The sequence below is a fragment of the Ictidomys tridecemlineatus genome, chromosome 1 (assembly GCF_052094955.1).
Source record: "Ictidomys tridecemlineatus isolate mIctTri1 chromosome 1, mIctTri1.hap1, whole genome shotgun sequence".
NCBI classification, from domain to species: Eukaryota; Metazoa; Chordata; class Mammalia; order Rodentia; family Sciuridae; genus Ictidomys; species Ictidomys tridecemlineatus.
In genome coordinates this window covers 83,015,370-83,040,326 of record NC_135477.1, presented here as the reverse complement: position 1 = coordinate 83,040,326, position 24,957 = coordinate 83,015,370, and the positions used below count along the sequence as shown (strand labels likewise).

Here is a 24,957-nt window from a genome sequence, read left to right as displayed (position 1 = left end):
AGAGTTAATGGCAAGAATCAACAAATGGGACTTACTTAAACTAAAAAGTTTTTTCACAGCAAGAGAAACAATAAGAGAAGTAAATAGGGAGCCTACATCATGGGAACAAATATTTACCCCTCACACTTCAGATAGAGCCCTAATATCCAGAGTATACAAAGAACTCAAAAAATTAGACAATAAGACAACAAATAACCCAATCAACAAATGGGCCAATGACCTGAACAGACACTTCTCAGAGGAGGACATACAATCAATCAACAAGTACATGAAAAAATGCTCACCTTCTCTAGCAGTCAGAGAAATGCAAATCAAAACCACCCTAAGATACCATCTCACTCCAGTAAGATTGGCAGCCATTAGGAAGTCAAACAACAACAAGTGCTGGCGAGGATGTGGGGAAAAGGGTATTCTTGTACATTGCTGGTGGGACTGCAAATTGGTTCGTCCAATTTGGAAAGCAGTATGGAGATTCCTGGGAAAGCTGGGAATGGAACCAACATTTGATCCAGCTATTGCCCTTCTCGGAGTATTCCCTGAAGACCTTAAAAGAGCGTACTACAGGGATACTGCCACATCGATGTTCACAGCAGCACAATTCACAATAGCTAGACTGTGGAACCAACCCAGATGCCCTTCAATGGATGAATGGATTAAAAAAATGTGGCATTTATACACCATGGAGTATTATTCTGCATTAAAAAATGACAAAATCATGGAATTCGCAGGGAAATGGATGGCACTAGAACAGATTATGCTTAGTGAAGCTAGCCAATCCCTAAAAAACAAATACCAGATGTCTTCTTTGATATAATGAGAGCAACTAAGAATAGAGTAGGGAGGAAGAGCAGGAAGAAAATATTAACATTAAACAGAGACACGAGGTGGGAGGGAAAGGGAGAGAAAAGGGGAATTGCATGGAAATGGAAAGAGACTCTCATTGTTATAAAAAACTACATATAAGAGGTTGTGAGGGGAAAGGGGGAAAAAAAAACAAGGAGAGAAACGAATTACAGTAGACGGGATAAAAAGAGAAATGGAGGGGAGGGGGGATAGTAGAGGATAGGAAAGATAGCAGAATACAACAGTTACTAGTATGGCATTATGTAAAAATGTGTATGTGTAACCGATGTGATTCTGCAATCTGTATTTGGGGTAAAAATGGGAGTTCATAACTCACTTGAAACTAATGTTTGAAATATGATATGTCAAGAGCCTTGTAATGATTTGAACAACCAATAAAAAATAAATAAATAAATAAATAAATAAATAAATAAAAAATCTAGTCAGTCAGCGTGGCAGAACAACAGCACTAATGCATCCCTCCTTCGTCTTCTGTGTCTTGAAAGCCATGGCAGGAGCAGTGCTAAGAAGCCCCCCAGCAGCGAGACGTGATGTGAACAGGCGGTGCTCAGTCCTTGCTGGTTAGCTTTATGATTGTGTAGCTGTCTTGATCTTGCTCTTTCAATTCTTATGAACTGCCTGCTTTCTGTGGAAATTTCCAGGTCTGTAAGGCAATGTCTGATGCAGATATGCTCAAACACTCAATGTGAAACATGCAGACTGCATGTAACATCAACTAAGATGCAGATTTCAAAAATCTTAATGGGAACCTGGAGATGTAGCTCAGTGGTAGAGCACCTGCCTAGCATGCAGGAGGCTCTGGGTTCAATTCCCAGACACACACATACACACACACACACACACACACTCACACACACATACACACAATTATTAATAAATGAAGCTGCTCCTTTTCCCCAAGACTCTCACTAAATCTTCTCATGGCTTAATTAAACACTAGAATTATACCAAATCCAAAATCTTAATTATGTTTCTCTTTAGATAATAAAACTTGGGGTGTTTACCTTCTTATATTTAAATTTTTTTTTGAGACAGAGTTTCATTATTTTGGCTAAGCTGGCACTAAATCCTGCCTTAGGGTTTATCATCTTCTAAATTATTTTCTATATTTCTTGGACCTGTCACACATGCATGTACAACAACACTACTATTTGAGGACAAAGGAAAATAATCAAAAGAATTCTAAACAGGTAACATGATTCAAGTCTACCCTTTCCTGGTACAAGAGTGACACAGGGTTGATTTTAATCTTTCTCTCAGTCCTCTCTCTCCCTCTCTCTTCCTCCCAACCCCAAAATGGATTTACTTTGTATACACTTTTTCACACTCACTGTCAGGAAATTCTCTGTTAACTAAAGACTTTGTGGTTTTTCCCATTATACTATACTATATGGGGGGGTGATAATACCAATAATCACTCAGTATGATTAAAAACCATCAAGTTATTGGCTAGTTCCACTAACTTTTTTATTTTCATTTGTTCTAATTAGTTATACCTGACATTTTGACACATCATACATATGTGGAGTATTACTTCTCATTCTTCTGGTTGTACATGATGTAAAATTACACCAGTCAGGTCACATGTGTTCATAGGTATGTCCCATTCATTCTACTATCCTATCTCCCACACTCCCTCTTCTCCCTTCATTCCCTCTGCCTAATCCAAAGTACCTCCATTCTTACCAAGCCCTCCTTATGGTGAAGTAGCATCCTTATATCAGAGAAAACATTTGGCCTCTGGTCTTTTGAGGTTGGCTTATTTCTCTTAGCATGATATTTTCCAGCTCCATCCATTTACTGGCAAATGCCATAATTTCATTCTTTAAGACTGAGTAATATTCCATTGTGTATATATCCCACATTTTCTTTATCCATTCATCTGGTGAAAGAGCATCTAGGTGGGTTTCACTAATTCTTAATAAGCCAAAGAGCCAGAGGTGTTTTTTTTTTCCCCCAGACACAAGAAGCTTTTTTTCTGCCAGGAATTATCAAAACCATAGAGCTTTACCTCTTAAAACTGGTTCTTAGCACAGTCATTGTTGAGCCTGTTTTCTCAGGCAGTATGACTCATGATGTACTCTGCTGAACTCTGATTATACTGATATCACTGATTTGGATGAAGAACTGGTAAGTCTTGATACATCTTCCCATGTTCTCCAGTTCTCCACCCCGGTGAGCCCTGTCCTCCTCTGCCCTAGCATGTCTACTCCTTCTCCTAGCACTACAGTCCTTCTTCTCACTAGTCTTCCTAGAAGGTATCCCATGGAAGTTTTGGTTTCCTGGTCCCTCAAACTCTGATATATGGGAGGAGTGCAGAGAATGTTCAAAGTGGTTTTGTGGGATGATGGACAAAGATTCCCACTTTAAAAAGTTCTGATCTGCAGCCCTTACTCTGAGAGCACATGCTTGATGTTTGGGTTCTTAAGATCAAGGATCCCCAAGGCTGTTTTGTGCTTGAGCTACCTCTGGCTGGGTCCCTGGCCTCAGAGCTAGAGGGCAGGACCTGTTCTTCCCAGGCTTTGTATCTGTCTCCAGGAAGGGAAACTTGGCAGCTGGAATTGGAGTGCAGCAAATAATTTGGCACATAGACACAGTCGATGAGAATCAAAGAGGAAAGGAAAAAAAAATCACAAAAGTTGCATGTTCCCCTGATTTTTTGTCTTTAGATAGGCCCAGAGTCTGACCTGCTTTCAACTTCCCCTTAGACTTGCAAGTAAAAGGAAAGAGCTTTTTAAAATGCACCTCATTACTATGTAACTTGTGAGCGCAGGGTGCCCTCAAGCGTTGGTTAGGGTTCATCGCAGTTCACTATTCTTCAAAACACCCTAGAAGGAGTGCAAAGGATACATTTTAGCTTTGTGGTTCATGTCCATCCATCTTAATTTCTCGCCAGAGGCTTTCCCTACCTTTGTTACTTTTGAAGACTCAGGCCACCCTAGTGCTTCTGAGGTATTTTTAAAACAAATTTGGGTTTGACTTTTTGCAGATTGTACTCTGAGGTAAAGTTGTTTGTAGTAAATTCATTTTCTCCATGAATCTTATTTGCTCCCAAGTCTTTCAAAATCTGTCTCCCCTTTTACAGTGTCATTATACTTCTCTTTTAGACAACTTCCTAAAATTAACAATCACTGGCTAGTTCACATCTGCACTTTGCTTTTGCAAGACCAAAAAATTTATGAAACAGGCTTGATAAACAAGTTCCTCCTCATACAGGACCGAGTCTCTACAATAGTATTTGAACTTTTACTTACCTGCCCTCCACTGAAGGAAAATGACCTCTAGCCATCAGAAAACCTTTCCTTTTCCTTTCTTAAAAAAAAATCTACTTCTATATCCAAACATTCCTCTTTTGTTTGTTTAGGCATGTTATCAAACTCCAGATATTTGTGATTTTTGGAAACCCTCACAGATATTCAAGTGTGCCCCAAACTTTGGGAGCCAATTAAGTAAAGAAATTTCTTACTGTTCCTGCTTATTTATTAATCTTACTAACCTATAGCCTTATTTATTAATCTTCACATTGATTATTGCCATTGGAGCTAAAAATTCTCTATAATCCATGTGTATATATGTGTATATATAATATATATGGCATGTATGTGTAGTGTTGTGGTATGTAGGTGTACTGTGTGTATAATGTCAGTGTGTGGTACGTGTAGTATGTGTACTGTGTGTAGTGTGTATATGGTGTTATGTGATATGTATATGTATAGTATATATATAATATGTGTGTGCTTTGTGTAATGTGTGGTGTGTATGTGTGTTTTTGGTTAACCGGGATGCCCTCTGTATCTGATTCTGCTGGAGGACTGCTCAAGACAATTCTAGGCAGTGAAGTGGTCAGGGAGGCAGCAGCCTCAAGAAGTCACCCTTTGGCAAGGAGAAATGGCCACACATTTGCTTCTGGGTAGAAACTTCATCTTCAGGAGTTGTCTTGGTCCAGCAGAGAGCTTGGTGATGGCCAGAGAGGTGTGGAAGGGGCTTGACCTTTGGTCACATAGGCTATAAACAGCAAAAAAAGTGTTGACTGTTCAGAAGTAAATGAAACCTTATAACCAATTAAAATAGGGCCAGATCAAAACCAATATGATTTTGAATAATTCCAAGTCAGATTAGTATTTGTATTGAATCCTGTGCCTAGAGTATGATATAGTTGTAGGAATACAGTCTTGCTGCTGCTATTTCACTTAAATATTTTTTTTAAATGCAGGGATTTTAGTGTACAATTCATGGATTTTGACAATTGTGTATATCATGTAACCATCACGCAAAACAAGATATAGAACATTCTCATCTCCCCCAAAAGTCCCCTCACATCCATTTTCAATCTCTTCCCACCCTGAATGCAACAACTGCTTTGATTTCTATCACCAAAGATTAGTTCTTCCTGTTTAGAAATTTTATTTAAATAAAATATGGAATCTTCTGGCTTCTTTCACTTGACATGTTTTTAAAAATTTATCCGTGTTGTGTATATCAGTAGTTCTTTTCTTTTTATCACTAAATAGCTTCCCATAGCATCCATTATATAGATATACCACAATTTATTCCTCCATTACCCCATAGGTGGACATTTTGGTTGTTTCCAGAGTTTATTTGTTGGTTTGGTGTGTGTATATGTGTTTGTGTGTGTGTGTGTGTGTGTGTGTGTGTGTGTGTGGCATTGATTTTTTTTTAAAGATTGCTTTTAGAACATTCTTACACAAGTGTTTTTAGAGCAGCCTCACCTCTGCCTATGCTTTCATTTCTCTTGAGTAAACACCTAGGATGGGGATTGCTGAGTCACAGAGTAGAAGTGTGTACATAAAAGCCTCCAGTTCTCCAAAGTCATGCTGTTTGTCCTTCCACCCATCATGCACAAGAGTTCCACTTGCTCCTTGCCCTGTTTAAGACTAGGTAGGCATGGAATGGCATTTCATTGAGGCTTTAATTTGTGTTTCTTTCAAGACACAGGATATTAAACGGTGGCAATTTGTTGAGAGCTGCCATGGATGCAGACGCCTTCAAGTTCCGATGCCCAAGTCACTGACCAATTATTGCCTTCAGTCTGGCATGATAGTACCAGGTCTAGCAGTAACTTGGGCATTAACCCAGCTCAGATAGCAAGGCGTGGCTCCAGGTGTAGGCGTCACCCATGGGAATTGAGCTACATTCACCTATTCCTTTGTAATCCTACCCCTTGGCCCTGTTTGGGATAGAATGTTCCATGGAAACTCCCTTTGTGTGCCCCCTTCTCTTGCTCAGCCTTTGATCCTCATTCAGCAATGAGATGAGCACGGTCTTCCTAGATGTCAGTCAACCTGCTGACAGCAGACATCAAGAAGCTAGTCTCAACCCCCTGAAACCTGACCTCTTACCTCATTTGAATGGCTTCTCCCCAATGAAAGGGTTCAGCATGTTCTCCTTGCTCTCTCTCTCTCCCTTTCCACAGACCCCTAAGGTCAGAGGAGCTGTCACAAAAGACAAGTTACATATCTCTAAAAGTGACATTTGCTGTGGGTCCTAAAGGATTCATGGGAAACTTCTAGGCAGAGAAGGGGGTGAAAAAGGGACATTCCAGACAGAGGAAAGAGCCTGAGTCTAGGCAAAGAAAGGCAGGTGCAGAAGGAGTAGGGTTGGAAGCTGTTTCCTCTGCCTAAGGTCCCCCCACCCTGGGTGCCCTGGACCCCAGTCCAGTCCTTTTAATGAAACATTTCTAGTATGAAGCCGGGTTATGCCTTTTCAACAAAGTCCCCTTGTGATTCAGTTGTTCACACAGTGCAAGGGGAGGATCCCTGAGCTGGAATGACAGTGAATGTGAGTGTCAAGAACAGGCTTGCCCATGGTTGCCAAGCACCTCGTACTCTAGGCCACTGTCTACAGAAGGCAGCCAGAAGGGGAATACTGCTGGGCAGAATCTGGAAAAGATGGGAGCAGGGAGGGCAGAAAATTTCATTGTTGAGGTGGTTTTATTGGCCACCTTTCCTGGAGACTGTGGATAATCAACTAGCAGGGGGTGGGGAGGAGATTCCCAGGCAGGAAGATGTGAGTTGTAGACCATGGACGGATGTTGAGAGGAGGCGGTGAACTTGAAGAGATGGAGGAATTACAGGGCATGAGGACAGATGGGAGCCCAGAGTGGACTCCAGGAGGCAGGAGCCAAGAGAGACATAAACCAACAACTGTTTCCCACAGTTCCCATTACAGGTCCCGAGGAAGCCAGGGCAGGCCCCTCCCGCTGCCTGCCCACTGCTTGATCTGAGAAAACGTGTAGGACTTGTGGTTGATGCCAGAGGCTTCTACTAAGGACACGATCTCTCCATTCCTGAGGAGCACTGGAAAATTTTAAGGACAAACCTCCCAGCTTATATGAAATGAGATTACAAATGTTCCAGGAAATACAGGGTCATTACCTTGGTGGTTGTGTGAGTGGTAGTGACCATTTATAAGCTGCAGATCTTACCAGAAATCCTTTGATGGAGGGTGTTACTGTCTACCAAACCCTACAGGGAGAAAACACTTCTTTGCTGTTTTTGTTGTGCGCCTCCATTACTTGTTCTTTGAGGGGCATTTAAAAGTGTATAGAAGGAAAAATGGTAGCCCCTGTAGATTAATTTTATAGCAAAAATAAGTAAATGAAAAACAATAAAAAAAACTTATGATTCAATAGCAAAAACTGACATAAAAAAAAAACATCCACACAAGAATGAAATGTTGGACTGGGGCTGGGGCTCAGTGGTAGAGCACTTGCCTTGTAAGTGTGAGGTCCTGGGTTCAATTCTCAGCACCACATGTAAATAAATGAATAAAATAAAGGTCCATTGACAACTAATATATATATATAATTTTAAAAAAGAATGAAATGTAAGTTCTGCTAAAGATCTGTCTGCACCTTTGTTTGAAAACCAACTATTCCAAGTAAAATATATGTTGGTGAGGATGTGCGGAAAAGGGTACACTTCTACATTCGTGTGGGAATGCAAAATTGATGCAACCACTCTGTAAAGCAGAATGAAGATTCCTCAAAAAAAAAAAAAAAAAACTAGGAATGGAATCACCATTTGACCCAAGTATCTCATTCCTCAGCATATATCCAAAAGATTTAAAATCACCATACTACAGTGACCCAGTCACATCAATGTGTATAGTAACACAATTCATAATAGCTAAGCTATGGCACCAACCTAGGTGCCCTTCAACTAATGAATGGATAAAGAATATATGGTATATATACATGATGGAGTATTACTCAGCCATAAAGAAGAATGACTTTATGACATTGGCTGGATGGATCTAGAGACTCTTACACTAAGTGAAGTAAGCCAGTACCAAAAACCCAAAAGTCAAATGTTTTCTCTGATAAGTAGAAGCTAAGCTACAATAAGCAGGAGGGCATGGGTTGGGGCGGGGGTGGAAGTTTAGTGGATTCGACAAAGGGGTGTGAAGGGAGGATAGGAAAAGGAAAGACAGTGGAATGAATCTGACCTAACTTTCTGTGTACATATATGAATACACCACAGTGAATCTCACCATCATGTATATCCATAAGAAATTAATTTTAGAAAGTGACTATGGATAAATGGCCAAAAAAGATCAACAGAGGAAAGGGAAGGGGAAAGAGAGGTACTGGAGTTCTATTTAGAACAAGATATATTCCATGCTCACATAATTATATCAAAATGGATTCTATTGCCATGTATAACTAAAAAAAAACACAATAAAATTTAAAAAGAAGAAGAAAACAAAGTATTCAAACAGACTTTATCTCTATTAACTTGGAGTAGAGTACCTCACCTGTGACCTGGATGGCACAGTGACTAGTTCACATTTCTCAACCTGGGCACTACTGACATTAGGGACTGGATAATTCTTGTGGGGAAGGTTGTCCTGTGCATTGTAAGGTATTTGGTAAAATCCCTGGCCTCTACCCACGAGATGCCAGTAGTAATCCTTCTTCCCCAAGGTCAGCAATCAAAAATATCTCCAGACATTTCCAGATGTCTCCTGGAATACATTTACCAAATTTAACAAATAAAAATATAAGATTCCTCGTTAAATTTGAATTTCAGACAAAAAAGAAATACGTTTTTAGTATAATTGTATTCCAAGTATTTCATGAAATATATTTTTCTAAAATTAGATTAAATTCAACCTACAGCTTGGATTTTATCTGACCATCCTACCAGGGTGGACAGCAAAATTATAGATGTGTTCAACAAGATAATGTGTGTAAGGTGCCTGGCACAGAGTAGGTGTACTATAAAAATTCTGGGAATCCACTGCATGCCTTGAATCTGCTTGGTCTATGTCCCTCTTGGAGGCTACAGTGGATACTCAAGGCTTCCTGTCCTCAACCAAAACCATAATCAGAGTGGGTGTACTGGCCCAAGGAGAAAGAGAGCCCACAAGGGATCTACAAGAGCTTTTGAACCAAAGCTGATTTTACGGCCTTTGAACCAAAGCTGATTTTACGGCCACCCCACCCCTGCCAGAGCTTCATTCTGTCTGCACTCCAGTGCTTTGTCACTTTGGGCTCCCTGAGTTATTAGATCATTTCTCATCAGTAGCAGCCAGGGAAGGTGATATTGAATGAAAAACAGCTACATTAATCCCAGACTGAGTCACTCTGGGTTTGATTTTTCTGGCGCCATGGCCCTAGAAGACCATTCCCCAGGATGCACCAGGACCAATCATTTCCACTGTCAGTCGCAGCCAGGAACTTATTTCAAGACCAAGATTAATGGCTCAAGTAGTCAGCCTTTCCAGAGAGCAGAGACAAAATTTAACTCGGTAGAGATCTCATGCCGAAACAAAGGGGAAGGGATGGGGGATGAGGAGAAATACCATTTGAATGTCAGCTGCAGGGGCATAAATCAGGGATGGGCAAAAGGGAATCACATATCTGCCAACAATGTAATTGACTTCGGTTACTGAGGTTTCTCTTCAGACAATCTGAACAAAATATGCTTTAAAGATGCATTGCAAAAAGTGTCCCCTTGGAGATAGATATCAGCTGGTTAACTTTTATTTTTCCAAAAGGAAGTCTAATTTGTGTTTGGGGAAGGATTAAGTTTGGCCACAAGAAAATACATTCATTGTTCTAAGAGGAAGCCTTTTCCTGCCTGTCTGTGCAATATAAACATTAAAACTGGTCACAACTCAGGTGAGGAGAAGTAATAGCAAAGGAAAAAATGCTACCAGCCTCTGGCCACCGGCAAAACCTGAGAGCAAGCTGCACATTTTCATTGTTTATTTTAGATATGAGCCTTTATTGATCATCTTCAACTTCTAAAAGGCTGCAAGTTCATGGAAAAGTGTTTGAAACAAGGTAATGACAAATGGCACTACTGCATAAAAATGTGGGGACACATTAAGCTGGGATGTGTATTTGTGTTGGGCACAGACAAAGCATTTTATGGTTTTATTGTGTTACTCAACAGGAAGGTTCTTTTTTTTTATCTCTAAAATTTTTAAAAGTTCGAGTTGTCCAGTTTGTGTCTTCAATGGTATTTCAAATAATCCCAGTTTTCTATAGTTCTATTTATTCTCCTTTTTCCTCCTTCTCTTTCTGTTTCTCCTTCTCATTCTACTAGAGATTGAACCCAGAGCACCTTACCACTGATCTATATCCCTCCCCCTTTTATATTTTCTTTGGAGACAGGATCTTGCTAAATTGCTGAGGCTGGCCTTGAATTTATGATCCTTCTGCCTCAGCCTCCTGGGTTGCTAGGATTAAAGGCATATGACACCACACCCAGCTCAATATGGCTTCTTCCTGCCTCTCACTGGACTCAACATTTCCTTTACATGAGGAAATATGCGGGCAAAGAAATGTAGATGTGGCTCGATTTCATAATAGGTATGCTGTTCCATTTCTATAAGATGGGCCATGTTGTGGGAACCAGTCTTCTCACAGAAAACAAACTAAAAGGAATTTAAAGTAACAAACAGGGGGAAAAAATTAGTAAGGATATAGATTTGAATAACATGATTGACAAGCTTGATATGTGTGGACCCTGTACCCTGCACCTAATAATTGCAGAGTATACATTCTTTTTGATCACTCACAAAATATTTACAAGTGAGCCACAAACTATTCTGTGAAGCAAGTTCCAACATATTCCAAAAACCAAGCAAGCATGTGCTCTTATCACAATGAAATTGTGAGATAACAGCTTTTAAAAAAAAAATCTGCATGTTTGAAAAGTCACCTTCAAAGACAATCTCTCTGGTTTTAAAGGTATCTGAGAGTGTGTTCTTCATTGATTAAAGAAGCATTATTTGAATGATTACTTTTTGCCAAGTATTGTACTAAATATGAATAGGACATGGCCCCTCCTCTCAAGGAACCACCTGCTGATAAATACTCAGTCTCTCTCTCATGTGGCTTTTTTCTACACCAGGTGTCCTGGTAAGGGCTGTGGAAACTCACAGGACACCATGATAGCACCGTCAGGGAAGGGAACCTTTTTAGTCTGGAAGAATGTACAGAGAGCATTCTTCTTTACCTGACCAATAGAGGGCTGACACTTAGGAGTTCTTCAAGTTGACCTTGGTAGAGGTGGGGACTGGCAAAGGTGCAGGTATGTTACACATGAAGTAACCTTAATGATGAGCTCTGCTAGCCACTAGGACTTCAGAAAGTATGTTGGCAAAGAAATACAGCAGCCAGTGCAGTGGTGCACACCTGTAATCCCAGTGACTCGGGAGGCTGGGCAGGAGGATTGCAAGTTTAAATCCAGCCTCAGTAACTTAGTGAGGCCCTAAAAAAAAAAAAAAGAAAAAAAGGAAAGAAAGAAATACGGCAAAAGGTAGAAGAAGGGGCTTGTGAGAGAGAGGCAGGAGCCAGGTCTTGGAGAACCTTATGGTTCACATGGAAGAATCTTAACTCCATCCTCAATCTGGACTCCATCCAGGAGGAATCACTGAAAGGTTTTAAGCTAGTGAATGAGTGAACTTGGAGGTACTTGGAAAATAGAATATACCCACTAGAAGCTAGGAGTTCTATTAAACAGAAGAAGTATTAAAATTATTTAACAAAAGGGAATTGGCCAGTCATAAAAAGAAAAGCCAAAGTACTAGACCCCTGAGGCCCTTTTTGGGCCAGGTGTTCTTTCTTTGGTTATTGATCATGGAATAATCCAGAGCTCAAGGCTCAGAGCAATAACCACAACAGGACTTTAACATGTCAGCAGTGGTCGCAGCTATATAGATCTATGCAAACTGTGTATCAGACTATTAAGGTGGCTCAGGCAAGGTATGACCATAGAGATAGAGGGAAAGGATCAGGTTTGAGACAAATCAGAAAATATAATTGCTTATCATTGACTAGGCATCAGGAAGAAGATTAGAGGCTACCCCTCACATTTCTGGCCTGCAAGGACTTAGAGGGAATCACTACATGAACTGGGATGGTTTGGGAAGCATTTATTGGTAACATGCCTTAGGAACTTGAGATGATCTGAAAGGTATCTTGTTGGTGAGGTAAACTGGATACAAGTAGCTTGACCTGGCTATGGAGGTGAAAGGACCAGTCCCCTCCAGAGTCATATGTCCTATCTACTGTACTGGGAGGGAGCATGTTCCCTTGCCTGAGGCACAACAATCAGAAATTAGAGCTCCTGAATTACTGGGGTTACACACCTTTCCCACAGGTTAGAATGGAATTTCTTTGACATAAATGACAAAACTCTAAGGGTCATTTTGAGTCTGAGTCATGAGCTAAGCAGCTGTTTCACTTGTCAGATGTCAAAAAAAAGAGCAGGTCAGAGAGGGCAGTGGTTAACAGAGGTTTATGAGTGTGATCTTTGGGCACCAGAAACAAACAGCAATGGGACTGACTTCTTATCCCAACATTGGAAATGTTAGAGCCCCCTCTTTGTCTTACTCCTCTCCCCAGCAGGAATATCTGTAACTAAGAATGAATTTCTCTAGAATGTTTTTACTGGATCACAAAGTTCTCTGGGAATGGACAGGGAGCTTTTGTTGACATTGAGCAAAACCTTGTAGAAGCCAGGTGCCAAAAGCAGAAAGAACTGATCTGGAAGAGAATGGAATCCATGAAGGGGTGTGTGTGTGTGTGTGTGTGTGTGTGTGTGTGTGTGTGTGTGTGTGTGTATGTTAAGATTATTTTAAAGATAGCTACTTTGAAAGGTGATTGACTAAGTTGCTAATATATGCAATAAGCACCATTATCTTGCTGCAAATCCTCTACCAACTTTTAGACACTTATGTCAGAACTAACTGCAGTTTACAAGGTGTTTTGGTTTTTATTTTGAAAATATTCTATTTTTTGCCATAGATCCATATGGGTAAGAGACTTTTTGGGGGGTGGGGATACTGGGGATTGAACTCAGGGGCCCTTGACCAGTAAGCCACATTCCCAGTCCTGTTTTGTATTTTATTTAGAGACAGGGTCTCACAGAGTTGCTTAGTGCCTCACTTTTGCTGAGGCTGGCTTTGAACAATACTCCTGCCTCGGCCTTCCAAACTGCTGGGATTACAGGCATGCGCCACTGCGTCCAGCTGTAAAAAAAGACTTTCTTATGCCCTCAACTGATCAAAACAAAGGACATTTTTTTTTTCTGTATTGAGGATTAAACTCAGGCTCTTGTGCATGCTAGGCAAACATTCGATCACTGAGAGACATCCACAGCCCTTTTTATTTTAGCTTGGTACAGGGTCTCACTAAATTGTCCAGGCTAATCTGAAACTTATCTGAGTTCTCCAGCCTCAGCCTCCTGAGTTGTTGGGATTACAGGCATACATCACTATGCCCTACTATAAAAGATCTTAGAACCAGAGAGAACTTCAGTCTTGGAATGAGCTGTAGTCAATTATTTCATCTTTCTCCCTAATGTAAGAATTCTCAGTATTTAATTTTTTTGCCTGTAAATCCCCTAAAACTATACAAGTTTACAAAGTGAACATAATTGATTTATTATTCATTCATGAATATAAGCCTTTTAAGTTTATATATAAATATAATCTGAATGTTTATATATGAAAATAAATGTGTATTTTTCATTTTAAATAAATATTTGAGTAAAGAGAGGAAGAAAGTTAATGCATGGATTATATGCTATAATCAACATGAATATATACAATATGTATCTATTAACGAGTTGACTTTACATGTATTTGTGATATGAGCTTCAGCTATATATGATCAAGATTTGACTGTCTTCTAAGTCCTCGTAATATAAATTTACTTTGAAGGGTTGGGGATGTAACTCAGTAGTAGAGCGCTTGCCTAGTATGCACAAGGCCCTGGTTCAATCCCCCTGGACCACCAAAACGAAAAAAGAAAAAAAAATTGCATTAAAGTCTTTGATAAAGCTTTGATTGCCCTATGTTATTGCAACATTAATGCTATATATCTGCAAAAGAAAATACTAAGGGACCTTTGTTTAAAACACAAAAATACATGTACACATTTTTATGCTAGTAGGGTTTTTCAAGTCCTCAGACTTTTTATTTCTCTCAGTGGAATTTGGGAAGTGCCATGCTTGAATTAATGTTCCACGCTGGCTCTGGGAACTCTTCATAGAAAGGTCACCTCATTTCTGTTTGCATACATGGGGCAGAATAAATAACCTTGAAAAATAAGCTTATGATTTTTATGAATTTCAAAGGTCACAGGAAATCTGCTTCTTAGAAAGCACTATTAAAGGTCACAAGTCAAATTCAGGAAGTAGAGGTATGATGTGACTTCCCTCTGCCGTGGGCCATTTACTTTGTGCATTCCAAACAGGACCAAAGCTAAGAAACAAAAATAGAGAAACAAGGAAGCCAGAAGCTAGGGTTTTAGCTTCGTGGTAGAGTGCTTGCCTAGCATGCATGAGGCCCTGGGTTCAGTCCCCAGCACTGAAGAAGAGAAGAGAAATAAAGAAACTATTGGAAAGTTTGGTTTATAGCTTAAGGATGCTCATAGAGACAGATGACTATTGTAGTCAGTTGGAATTTCACCCCTGGACTGTCTCCCTGGGACATGTAATTGGCCCTCACTTCCTGCAGGCATTATTATGTGCTGCAGGCAGATCCCTGTCAACTGTTTTAATGGTGATTGCCCTGTGCATTTCTGTTGGAAATAATGTTCACACACTGCAGCTCAAGGAGCAACTGACCTCTGCCCCAGGAATCCAAGATTAGGAAATGGGATCATAGGTCATGATTAAAGGTCTATGAATATTGTTCTCTTTCCTACCCAGAGAGATGAAGATTATCTCCAGCACTTTCCCCTTGGCATCCATAAATGTACACTGCATTGTCAATGTTTAGGTTTTTCACAGTAAGAATCAACAATATCAGTTCAGAAAAATGCAAATGTTGAATTGTGGTGGACCCATAATTCCAGTTTTCTTCTCTCATCAGCACCTGAATCTCAGAAAAATTAAAAGATTACAACTCTGAAAAATATTTTATTCCTTTTTTGAGTAAATCAGAGTATAAGGTAACACAAGAGCTAAAAAATTAAAGAAGTCATGTCAAAAGTGAAAGTCCCCATGAGCCCCTACTCCAGCACTGAGTAACCATTTAAGTAATTTAGTGCATTTTCTTCCCTCTTATTTTCTACAGCAGATTGTATGTTTTATGTGTATATAAAAATGAAATCACTACAATTTATACTGTTTGGAAAAAAGCTTTTTTTCTTCCACTAGAGTATATACCCTGGACATGTTCACTGTTAAATCAATAATACTATACCATGGTTTATGTAACCACTTCCCTGTTGTCCCCACACATACCTTTTATTGATTTATTTACTTACCTATTTTTACAAATTGAGAAGAAGATGAAAATTTCAACAATGGGGACTGTCCAGTTGCAATTGGTTAAATCTTATAGTCACAGATGATACTAGGTGCATGACAACTTGAGTTTCAGGCCAAGGATTAACGTTTCATGCTGATTTTATAGTGTTTATATTTTAAGCCAGAGGCATGTTGAAGGTATAAATTTTTATTTCTCTAGGAATAAAATCAGAAATTCATCTGATCATTGTTCCCTTCTTAAGTTTTTCTCACTGAAGAAAATGGATTTTGAACTACTTTTAAAGAGAAATTCAGTGGGCCGCTTGCCCTGTGAGTAAAGACCACAGACCAAAATATATAGATGATTTACTTCCTAGTTATTAAAATTGATCTCTCATGCAATATTTAAGATTTTTCTTTTGGAATGCTGGATCTATGTCTTGCACCTAAAATCTGCTTTCTTGCCAAAGACAGTTTCACTGAAAATATCTCATAACTGACAATCAAATTTAGAATAGTAAAGGAGGTTCCAAGACTGGGCTTCCAGGAGAGAGCCTAGAAAAGAATGCAAAACTCAGCATGCTGTGTGTGTTGTAGACTTTTGCCTTGGCACTTTGGAAAACAGACAACGGGGAGGCAGCTGGTTTCTGCAATCACAGAGCACATTAGCTTGAGGCTGGCAAATGGCCTTGATTATTATGCAAGACACATAATACTCTTATTAGTGCCACACTGATTAGAGCTGCGCAGTCACAGTTTTCTGTAATACCCTAATTGAGGTCCTTCCTCACATAGAATTTACATTATCTGTAGATAAATCCCACAATATGACATTTTAATGAGTATTTTAACAAAGTCCAAAGGACAATTAGAACTATCAACTTTGCCAGGATCATTTTTTTTTTAAGACAAAGAAGGCATGGTGCCAATGAAAATGATTCATTTAAGAGAATCCGTTTTACTAAGTGCAGATGAGTATTCGATAGCAACAACCCACTTTCCCAGTTAAATGCGGCCTGGTTTCACATTCCTGTCCTTCAATCTACTTCTGACATTTGTGGTTAGAGGCTTTGTGTAGATTTTTTATTTTGGGTACTGGGGATTGAACCCAGGAGTGCTTAACCACCGAGCCACATCTGCAGACCTTTTTATATTTTATTTAGAAATAGGGTCTTGCTAAGTTGCTTAGAGCCTTGCTAAATTGCTGAGGCTGGGTTTGACCTCATGATCCTCCTGCCTCAGCCTCCCAAGCCCCTGAGATTACAGGAATGCAGTGCTACACCCAGCTTTTGGGTATTTCTTAAATTTAGATTTAATTCATCTTGAAATGGAGCTGGGGGGATGCTTTGGATTCATAGATGAGAAATGATGGTGGTCAGTGTTTTACTTCTTCATCCTTTTATTTGTTTTTAATGCACAGAATGGTATTTTTGTTTTACAAAGCATCTGTGGGGTCATTTCTCAAGACCCTCACTGTGATTATCTCCTGTTTAGCCTTTGACCCCTGGTGATGGATGTTATAAGAGAGGAGGGGCATCCAGTTCCCTGGTCAGGACTCATGCCACTGCTCCCTAGGCTTTGTTCTCCCTCTCCAAGTCAGGCAGTTGTAACATTGTAGGAAAGGGACAGTCAATCCTAGCCAATCTCAAGAACTTATTAGGCACAGATTTTGATTCTCTATCTATCTCTGACAGTAGAAATTTTAGAATTTTCTTTCTTTGTTCATAAGCCCAAATCAGAAATGTGACCAGAAATCTTGAGAGTAGACCCCTTAAAATGTATAGATAGCACTGCCTCTTCTGTATTCCTGCTGCACTTTTTTTATAACCTGGTCTAGCATGGGTTGTATTGTTTATCATGTCTGTTAGCACATTTGCCTCATCCACTGGGCTCTAACCTCCTTGAGGTCTAGGAATCAGTTTTATTAGCCTCCATATCACAGCATTATGGCTGACACATATAGTTACTCGATAAAAGTATGAAGGAATGGACCCATAGTAAATAAAAATATCTTCTTATAAAGCTAAACAGAAACTTATGACTCAGTTATTCCACTTCTACATATTTACACAGAGTACAGGAAAATTTTGATGCATGCAAAAACCTGTATGATATATTTACATTATCTTTGTTTATAATCATTGCAAACTGGAAACAGTCCAACAATCCTTCCACTGGTGAGTGGATAAACTAACTGTGGTATATTCACAAAACTGAGCATAACACAGCACAGAAAAATAAGCCACTGGTATGTGCAATAATTTACATGAATCTCAGATATGTAATGCTAAGTGTAAGAAGCATATTCAAAAAGTGAAATTCAGAATGATTCCATTTATATAACATTCTGGAAAGGACAAACCTACAGGAACAGAGAACAGAGGAGCAGTTGACCCCAAAGGTGCAACACAAAGGAAAGTTTCAAGGTGATAGAATTATTCTGTTTTCCAATTATAGTCGTAGTTACATGGCTGCACATTTGCCAAATGCAGAGAGCTAGATATCTGCAAATAATAAATAAATCTTATGGTATCTATATGAGTTACCAATTCAATTTGAAAAAGCAAATCAAAATATTTTTCTATTTAGTGTGGATCTAGAAAAAAAAATTAAAAGGAAACCACATATACACTGTGTGTGTGTGTATTTTCATTAAATAAACATTTAAAGAACATTTCCTATGGATCTGGACTTGCTAATGGCACTAGGGAGATATTGGTAAGTCAGAAAAGCAGGGATTCTGCTTTCCTGGAGGAGGAAAAGGACAAGTAATAAACATATAAACTAATCAACAAATAAGACAGCTTTAGATAATGCTTAGTGCTATCAAGACAATAAAACAGGTCTCCAGTGACAGAAAGTGGGATTTAATGTGTGGATCCCTCTGACCTTAAACTGATCCCTAGAAGGTGGAAGGAGACAGCCATCAATGCAAATATTTAGACAGAGCAGTCCAGATAGGACAGATATAAAATACTAAGGACTTGTAGGGGACTATAATCTAAATTGAGGTGAGATGTGCTGAGGACAAAAAACAAAACAAAATAAACAAACAAAAAAAAAACACCTTACTTCAAAACTCAGAAAGACTGGCTAAAATACATAAACATACTTTAAATGCATGGCTAGGTTTCTGGGGAAAAGGCTTAGCCCCAAAGATTAGAATTAGGATCTATTTTCAAGAACTGCAGGCTGATCAATGGAACTGGACCAAGTGAGGAAAAGGATCAGCTGAAGAAGATGAGCTCAGACATGTAACTAGGGATCAGTCCATGCAGGTCTTGGAGCTGTGGTAAGACACGTAGGTTGCAATTCATATGTGTGGGGAGTCTTTAAACAGCGGAGCAAAGTGTACTTGTTGACATTTAAAAATACAACTCTGACTACTATAGGGAAAGTGGACTATGGCAGACCAAGAGAGGCAGGGAGACCAGTTAAGAGGCTATCACTGAAGATCAGGAAGCAGTCCATGTGAACTAGAACCTGTGTAGTACCATAGAGATAAGAAGAAATGGATGGTTTTGAGATAAATTTTAGAGACAGAACTTGCCAATGGGTTGAACATAGCAGGTAGTAAGGGAAAATGGGAAATCAAGGATGAAATATTGAATGTTTTTAGCATGAATAATTTCTGACTGGCAGAGCTGGATTAGGAAAGTTGAGAGAGAAATGATAGTTTTTCCTTGGTAGTGTGGTAGAAAATCTAAAGTTCCATTTTGCATATGGTATATCTGAAATGCCTGGTAGGTATCTATCTCTGTAAAGAGGTAAATAGGCAGGTAGAGAGGTGGTTCTGGCATTCCAGGAAGAGAACAGGATACATTTTACAGGCAAAGACATGAAGTCTGGAGATAAATGAGCCCACCTATAGACAGAGGAGAGAGTCAATGACAATATTGTGGTTTGCAGACTTTGGGGGACCAGCTAAGGAGGGCCAGTCAGGTGGGAAACAGAGTAGTACTGATGAGGAAGTTAAGGAAAACAAACTTTTCAAAAACAAGGGAATAGATAGCTGTACGAAATGATTTGGAAGTTTTGAGTAACAAAAACAGAGAAGTGACTGCTAAATTTGGCAAAATTGGTGACCTTGACCAGCCCCATTTGTGTGGAATTCAGGACAGAAGTCTGTTTGGAGTGAGAAAGTGGAGACAGTTGCTACCGATCATTCTTTTGAGAAGTGTTTGCTGTGACGAGGAAAGAGAAAGCAATGCAGCCACAGAAGCCTGTGGGGACCAAGGAAGGGGTGTGACTAGATGCTGGGCGTGGATGTGTGGAAGGAACAGCTCCTGAAGTAAAGTAAGAAAACGTGCTGGTAAGGGCTGGAAAGGAGAGGTAGGTAACTACCAGAGTTCTGTCCCTGTGAGGAAGAGAAAGATGGGCTTCAGAGTCCACATGAACCAGCAGACCTTAGATTGGCACATGGACAGGTCATCTGCTATAGAGATGAGACAGGAGAAGGCGAATCAGGCTAGTGAGGAGTGAGAAGATGAGATGTATGTAGTTCTTTCTGTGTTTCTTTTCTCAAAGGATCAGGAAGTGAGGTCAAGTATAAGGAATGAGATTGATGACTGGATATTTGGAAAGGGATGGACAAAAGGATTAAAAATAGTTTTGGAGCATGGGAGAAAGGCATATTGCAAATAAATGAAAAGAGAAATGGGTGGACAACACATTCTTTACACAGAAAGAGGTCACCAAAATGCATGTGATTGTGCATGTATGGATATATACACACATGGATACATGTACACCATGCAAGGAATAAGAAGACAGACTTCATGGCTAATGACATAGAGGCAGACCTGAGCAGCAATGAACAGGCTAATCTTCAGCTGTTCTAAACTGAACAGAGCTGGCCTCTGGATCAGTTAGTTCTCTTCTGGTTTTATTTATTTATTTTTCTTTCAGCTATTTATTATTTAGTTGTAGTTGAACACAATATCTTTATTTTATTTATTTATTTGTATGTGATGCTGAGGATGGAACCCAGGGCCTTGCACAAGCTAGGCGAGCACTCTACCGCTAAGCCACAACCCCAGCCCCTTATTTTTTTTTATTTTTAAATTTACTTATTTATTTTAGTTATCAATGGACCTTTATTTTATTTATTTATATGCAGTGTTGAGAATTGAACCCAGTTCCTTACATATGCTAGGCAAGCACTTTACCACTGAGCTACAACCCCAGCCCTCTCTTTTGATTTTACATTGTTATCCAATATCCTTGGTAGACTGAAACCTTCCCAACTGGAATCACTTTGTAGTAAGTCTCTTCATCCACTGATTTCATGTTCCAAAGCAACCTTCCTAAAACCAGCTGTTGAGAAGGAGCCTGATGGCTTTGGAGGGGCATCTGGAGAAATCTATGCAAAAGCAGGGAGCCTGGAGTTTCATAGAGAATAGCTACAATTCTCCAACTTAATTTCACCCATCAAGCTAGTGAGGGAACTGTGTCTGGCTTAGGTATGAAGTGTCTCCAAAAAGTATTGTGTAAGACAGCACAGAAAATTTAGAGGGTGAAATGATCGGGCTATGAGACCCTTAATCCAATCAGCATGGTAATCCACTTGAATGGATTAACTGGGTTGCAGGTAGGGTGGGCTGGAGGAGATAGGTCTCTGGGAGCATGTCTTTGGGGTATATATTTTGTCCCTGGTGAAGAGAGCCCTCTCTCTGCTTCCTTGTCACCACATCCTGAGCTACTTTCCTCTGTCACACCCTCTACCTTGATGTTCTGCCTCATCTCGAGCACAGAGCAACAGAGACAACCATCTATGGACTGAGACCTTTGAAACCATGAGCACCAAATAAACTTTTCCTCCTCTACATTGTTTTTGTCAGGTCTTTTGGTCACAGTGGTGAAAAAGCTAACTACCACAAGCTGTAATTACAAAGAGGAGTGTATCAGTTTCCTGTTACTGCTGCAATAAATCACTACAAATGTTTCAGCCTCAACCATTATAAATTTATTATCTTACACTTCTGGAGGTCAGAAGTTCAAGTACACTGGCAGAGTTTTGCTAGGAGAGGAGTCTTGGCCTTTTCTACCAGTCACCTACATTCCTTGGCTTGTGGTCTCTGCCTCAATCTCCAAAGCAAGCAGCATGGCGTCTTCAAATCTCCCCAGTCCTACCTCAGCTTCCCTCCACTCTTGTCCTTCTCTCACTCAGATTCTCCTACTTCCCTCTTGTCCATTGAAGGACACTTGCATTTACACTTGGCCTAGTCACATACTGCAGGACAATCTTTCTCTCCAGATGCTTGACTTAATAATTCTTGCTGCGTCCCTTTTCATGCAGGGTAACATGTTCACAGACTCTGAAGATTAGGATGAGAATGTCTTTGGGGAGAGGAAGCATTATTCCATCTACAAGAAGCATCCAACTCTACTCACTGTAGTAAATTTCTCCTTTACAAACTTCACTTTCTGAACTAATATATTTGATCGATGGTACCAGAGCCTTCCTCCATTTGTCTTTGATCCTCTTCCTTGTACTTTATGGAATGTGCTCTAGCCTGAAATTTAACAGATCGCTGAAAGCTTTCATTTTCCTTCCAATGTTTAAAATAATAGAACCTAGAATGTCTTTTTTTTTAAAAAAAAAAAAGGTATTTATATGAAGCTCTGAAATCAAATTTGAAATAAGCGGTTATATTTCCCCTGTTCCATCATAGAATTTCTTCTGCATTGGATAGGTAAAACTTTTCATAAAGCATCGAGAGCAATCATATTTCCATAATATTTATTTAAAAATTAATTTATCAACCCCCATAATATCCATATATTAAATTCCCAGGGAAATTTATTAATCTAAGATTAATATAGTATGTCACTGAGGCTTACATCACTTGTCAACAAATTCAGTGAGTGAGTGGGTACACACATGAGGCCATGTGTTGATATATAATTCTGTTTCAAATCCTGACCGGGAAGATTCTAATATGTGACTTCAGCTCTGTGGCCTTGAGGAAGTTATGTCACCTTCAGAATCTCACTTGGCTTTTGTGAACAGTGAATAATTATACAGCTCTCCTGGGACTGGGATGTAGACTACCTGACTTATGTTCACAGAAAGTCTTAGAAACACCAAGCCTTGCTATAAATTAGAATTTCACTCCACATAATTCATCTCTGCCTCTATAAATCTCCTCTGTGTTTTCAATTAGATTTGATACGCCTCATTACTTTGCATTTAGAATCATGTTTGCATTTTCCTTTCAACCATTTTAATATTCATTCAAAGGTTGGCATTTTGTTCTTAAAGGCATTTCTGTTTGCATCCCACTGTGGTTGTTTTTTCTATATTAAGATAAAAATTCTATTTTTGTTACATTTAGAAATCTTCCATTTCTGTTTGGAGCTGGGTACCACGCTCAGCAGACCCAATGTTCCCTTGGCTGCTTCCTTTACTCCAACCTAACTGGGAGCCATGGATGCTGTCTACAGAGAGCCATTTCATGGCAGACAGCAGGGTGGAAAATAGTGGAGAGTGATCTGAAAGAACAAACACCAGATACCCAGCACAGTGACCTATTGGATGAAGCATTTTTCCCTAATTAATGTTGGCCTTTGGGATTTGATTATATATAAGCCCACATGCACCCCCTACTTAGACCTGAAGCCCTTCGGGGTCAAGCATCTTTATTTCAGCACTGGCCCATGGTATACTTAAAACTGAGTTGGTCACCATGGCGGATCAGCTTGTTCCTCTGAGGACAGTAAAACTCGACTGAAAGATCCAAGGTGGAGATGCCAGGGGGACTCTCCTGACAGGCTCCTAGGGGAAGCCTTGCTCATTCTTCCCGTCTGCTCTTCCAGGGTGGAGCTTCAGCATGGGCTCAGCCTACCAGTTTCACAGCTGGCGTGTATTCGTCATCGTCTGCGCGCTGCCCTGCGTCTGTTCTGTGGTAGCCCTCACCTTCATGCCCGAAAGCCCCCGGTTCTTGTTGGAGGTAATGTTTATGACACATACTCAAGTAGCCCACATACACTGGGAGGAGTTCCTTGCTGACCCTAGGAAGTATGTTGGCCTCTTGGGCAGATAACAGTTTTCCTTCCTACATGGAACCATGGAGGGTTAGATTTCATGAAGACAGGTTTTAAACAACCAATGTGTGGAAAAGCTGCCTCATGGCCAGAAATATTTATGTTCCTCCTTAAACAACGTTTCACTCAATGAAGAGAACATGCCTTATTATTTTGTAAATGAAATTTTGCCATCCACATGGACTATTCTGAGTTACAGGCACATTGTTTGAACTGCTAGTGTATTCAATGACATCCAGATAATCTCTTTCTGCCGGTGGGACTTATCTACATGCCTTTGCACAATTACACTCTAGGTGGTCTGGGAATACAAGATGGCTATTGGAAAATCAGGAGGTCTATGTGTTTTGCCCCTAGAGCCTCACTGCCTGTACATTTCTTAGGTTGGAAAACACGATGAAGCTTGGATGATTCTGAAGTTGATTCATGACACCAACATGAGAGCCCGGGGTCAACCCGAGAAGGTCTTCACGGTGAGTCTGCTCAGAGAATCTTCCACACCAGAGTCCGGGACAAATTTTCTGTCAAAGACCAGATTGTAAATATTTGGTGTGTGTGTGTGTGTGTGTGTGTGTGCGTGCGTGCGTACCCTATCTTTTTATTTATCAGAGTGAAACAATAGCAACTGTTCTTCTTCATAGACTTAACAGAGACTTAGAAAATTTTCATAGACTTAAAAAAATCAAGTCAATAAATAACACCATATATAAAGAATTTTACATGCATTATAAACAAACTCTGCCAAGTACTCGCTCAGCATTTTTTTTATTTTTGAATGGTTTAAATTTCAATTATTTGTGAAGTTAATAGCTACAATGATTCAGATTGTAAACATTTAATTTTTTTAATTTTTTTTAGTTGTTGATGGGCCTTTATTTAAGTAATTTATTGATATGTGGTGTTGAGAATCGAACCCAGTGCCTCACACATGCTAGGCAAGTGCTCTACCACTGAGCTATAACCCCAGTCCCAGATTGTAAACATTTTAAACTTTGCAAACCATTTAGTGTCTATCACAACTATGCAACTCCACCACAGTAATATAACAGCAGCTACAGATGATGTGTAAATAAATGAGTGTGGTTGTGTTCTAATAAAAGTTTATTTACTCAGATAGGCAGAGGGCTGGTTTGGTCTATAGGTTGTCAACCCTATCTATGACTAACTATAACTCCACGGCTCTGTGTTTGTTTAAAGAATACCACCACCCTGAGAGATGGGTTAAGGTAGAAAGATCACATTTTGATCTCAGACTTAGATTCTGACTCCCAGGCTCAGTACCAGAGGACAGGAGGCCCTTGGTTGTAGGGAT

At 39.8% G+C, this 24,957-nt stretch overlaps 1 protein-coding gene and 1 non-coding gene across 2 annotated transcripts in view; both read left to right on the top strand.

Moving 5' to 3' along the window:
- Sv2c (synaptic vesicle glycoprotein 2C) overlaps nucleotides 1-24,957 on the top strand; it is a 234,060-nt gene that overhangs the window by 168,238 nt on the left and 40,865 nt on the right. Inside the window, exons 5-6 of the mRNA XM_005328941.5 lie at nucleotides 23,418-23,551; nucleotides 24,029-24,118. Coding sequence (XP_005328998.1) covers nucleotides 23,418-23,551; nucleotides 24,029-24,118 — 224 coding nt within the window. The remainder of the gene's footprint in view (nucleotides 1-23,417; nucleotides 23,552-24,028; nucleotides 24,119-24,957) is intronic.
- Trnaa-agc (transfer RNA alanine (anticodon AGC)) lies at nucleotides 1,622-1,684 on the top strand. The gene has a single exon. It is a non-coding gene; the product is annotated as a tRNA-Ala (tRNA).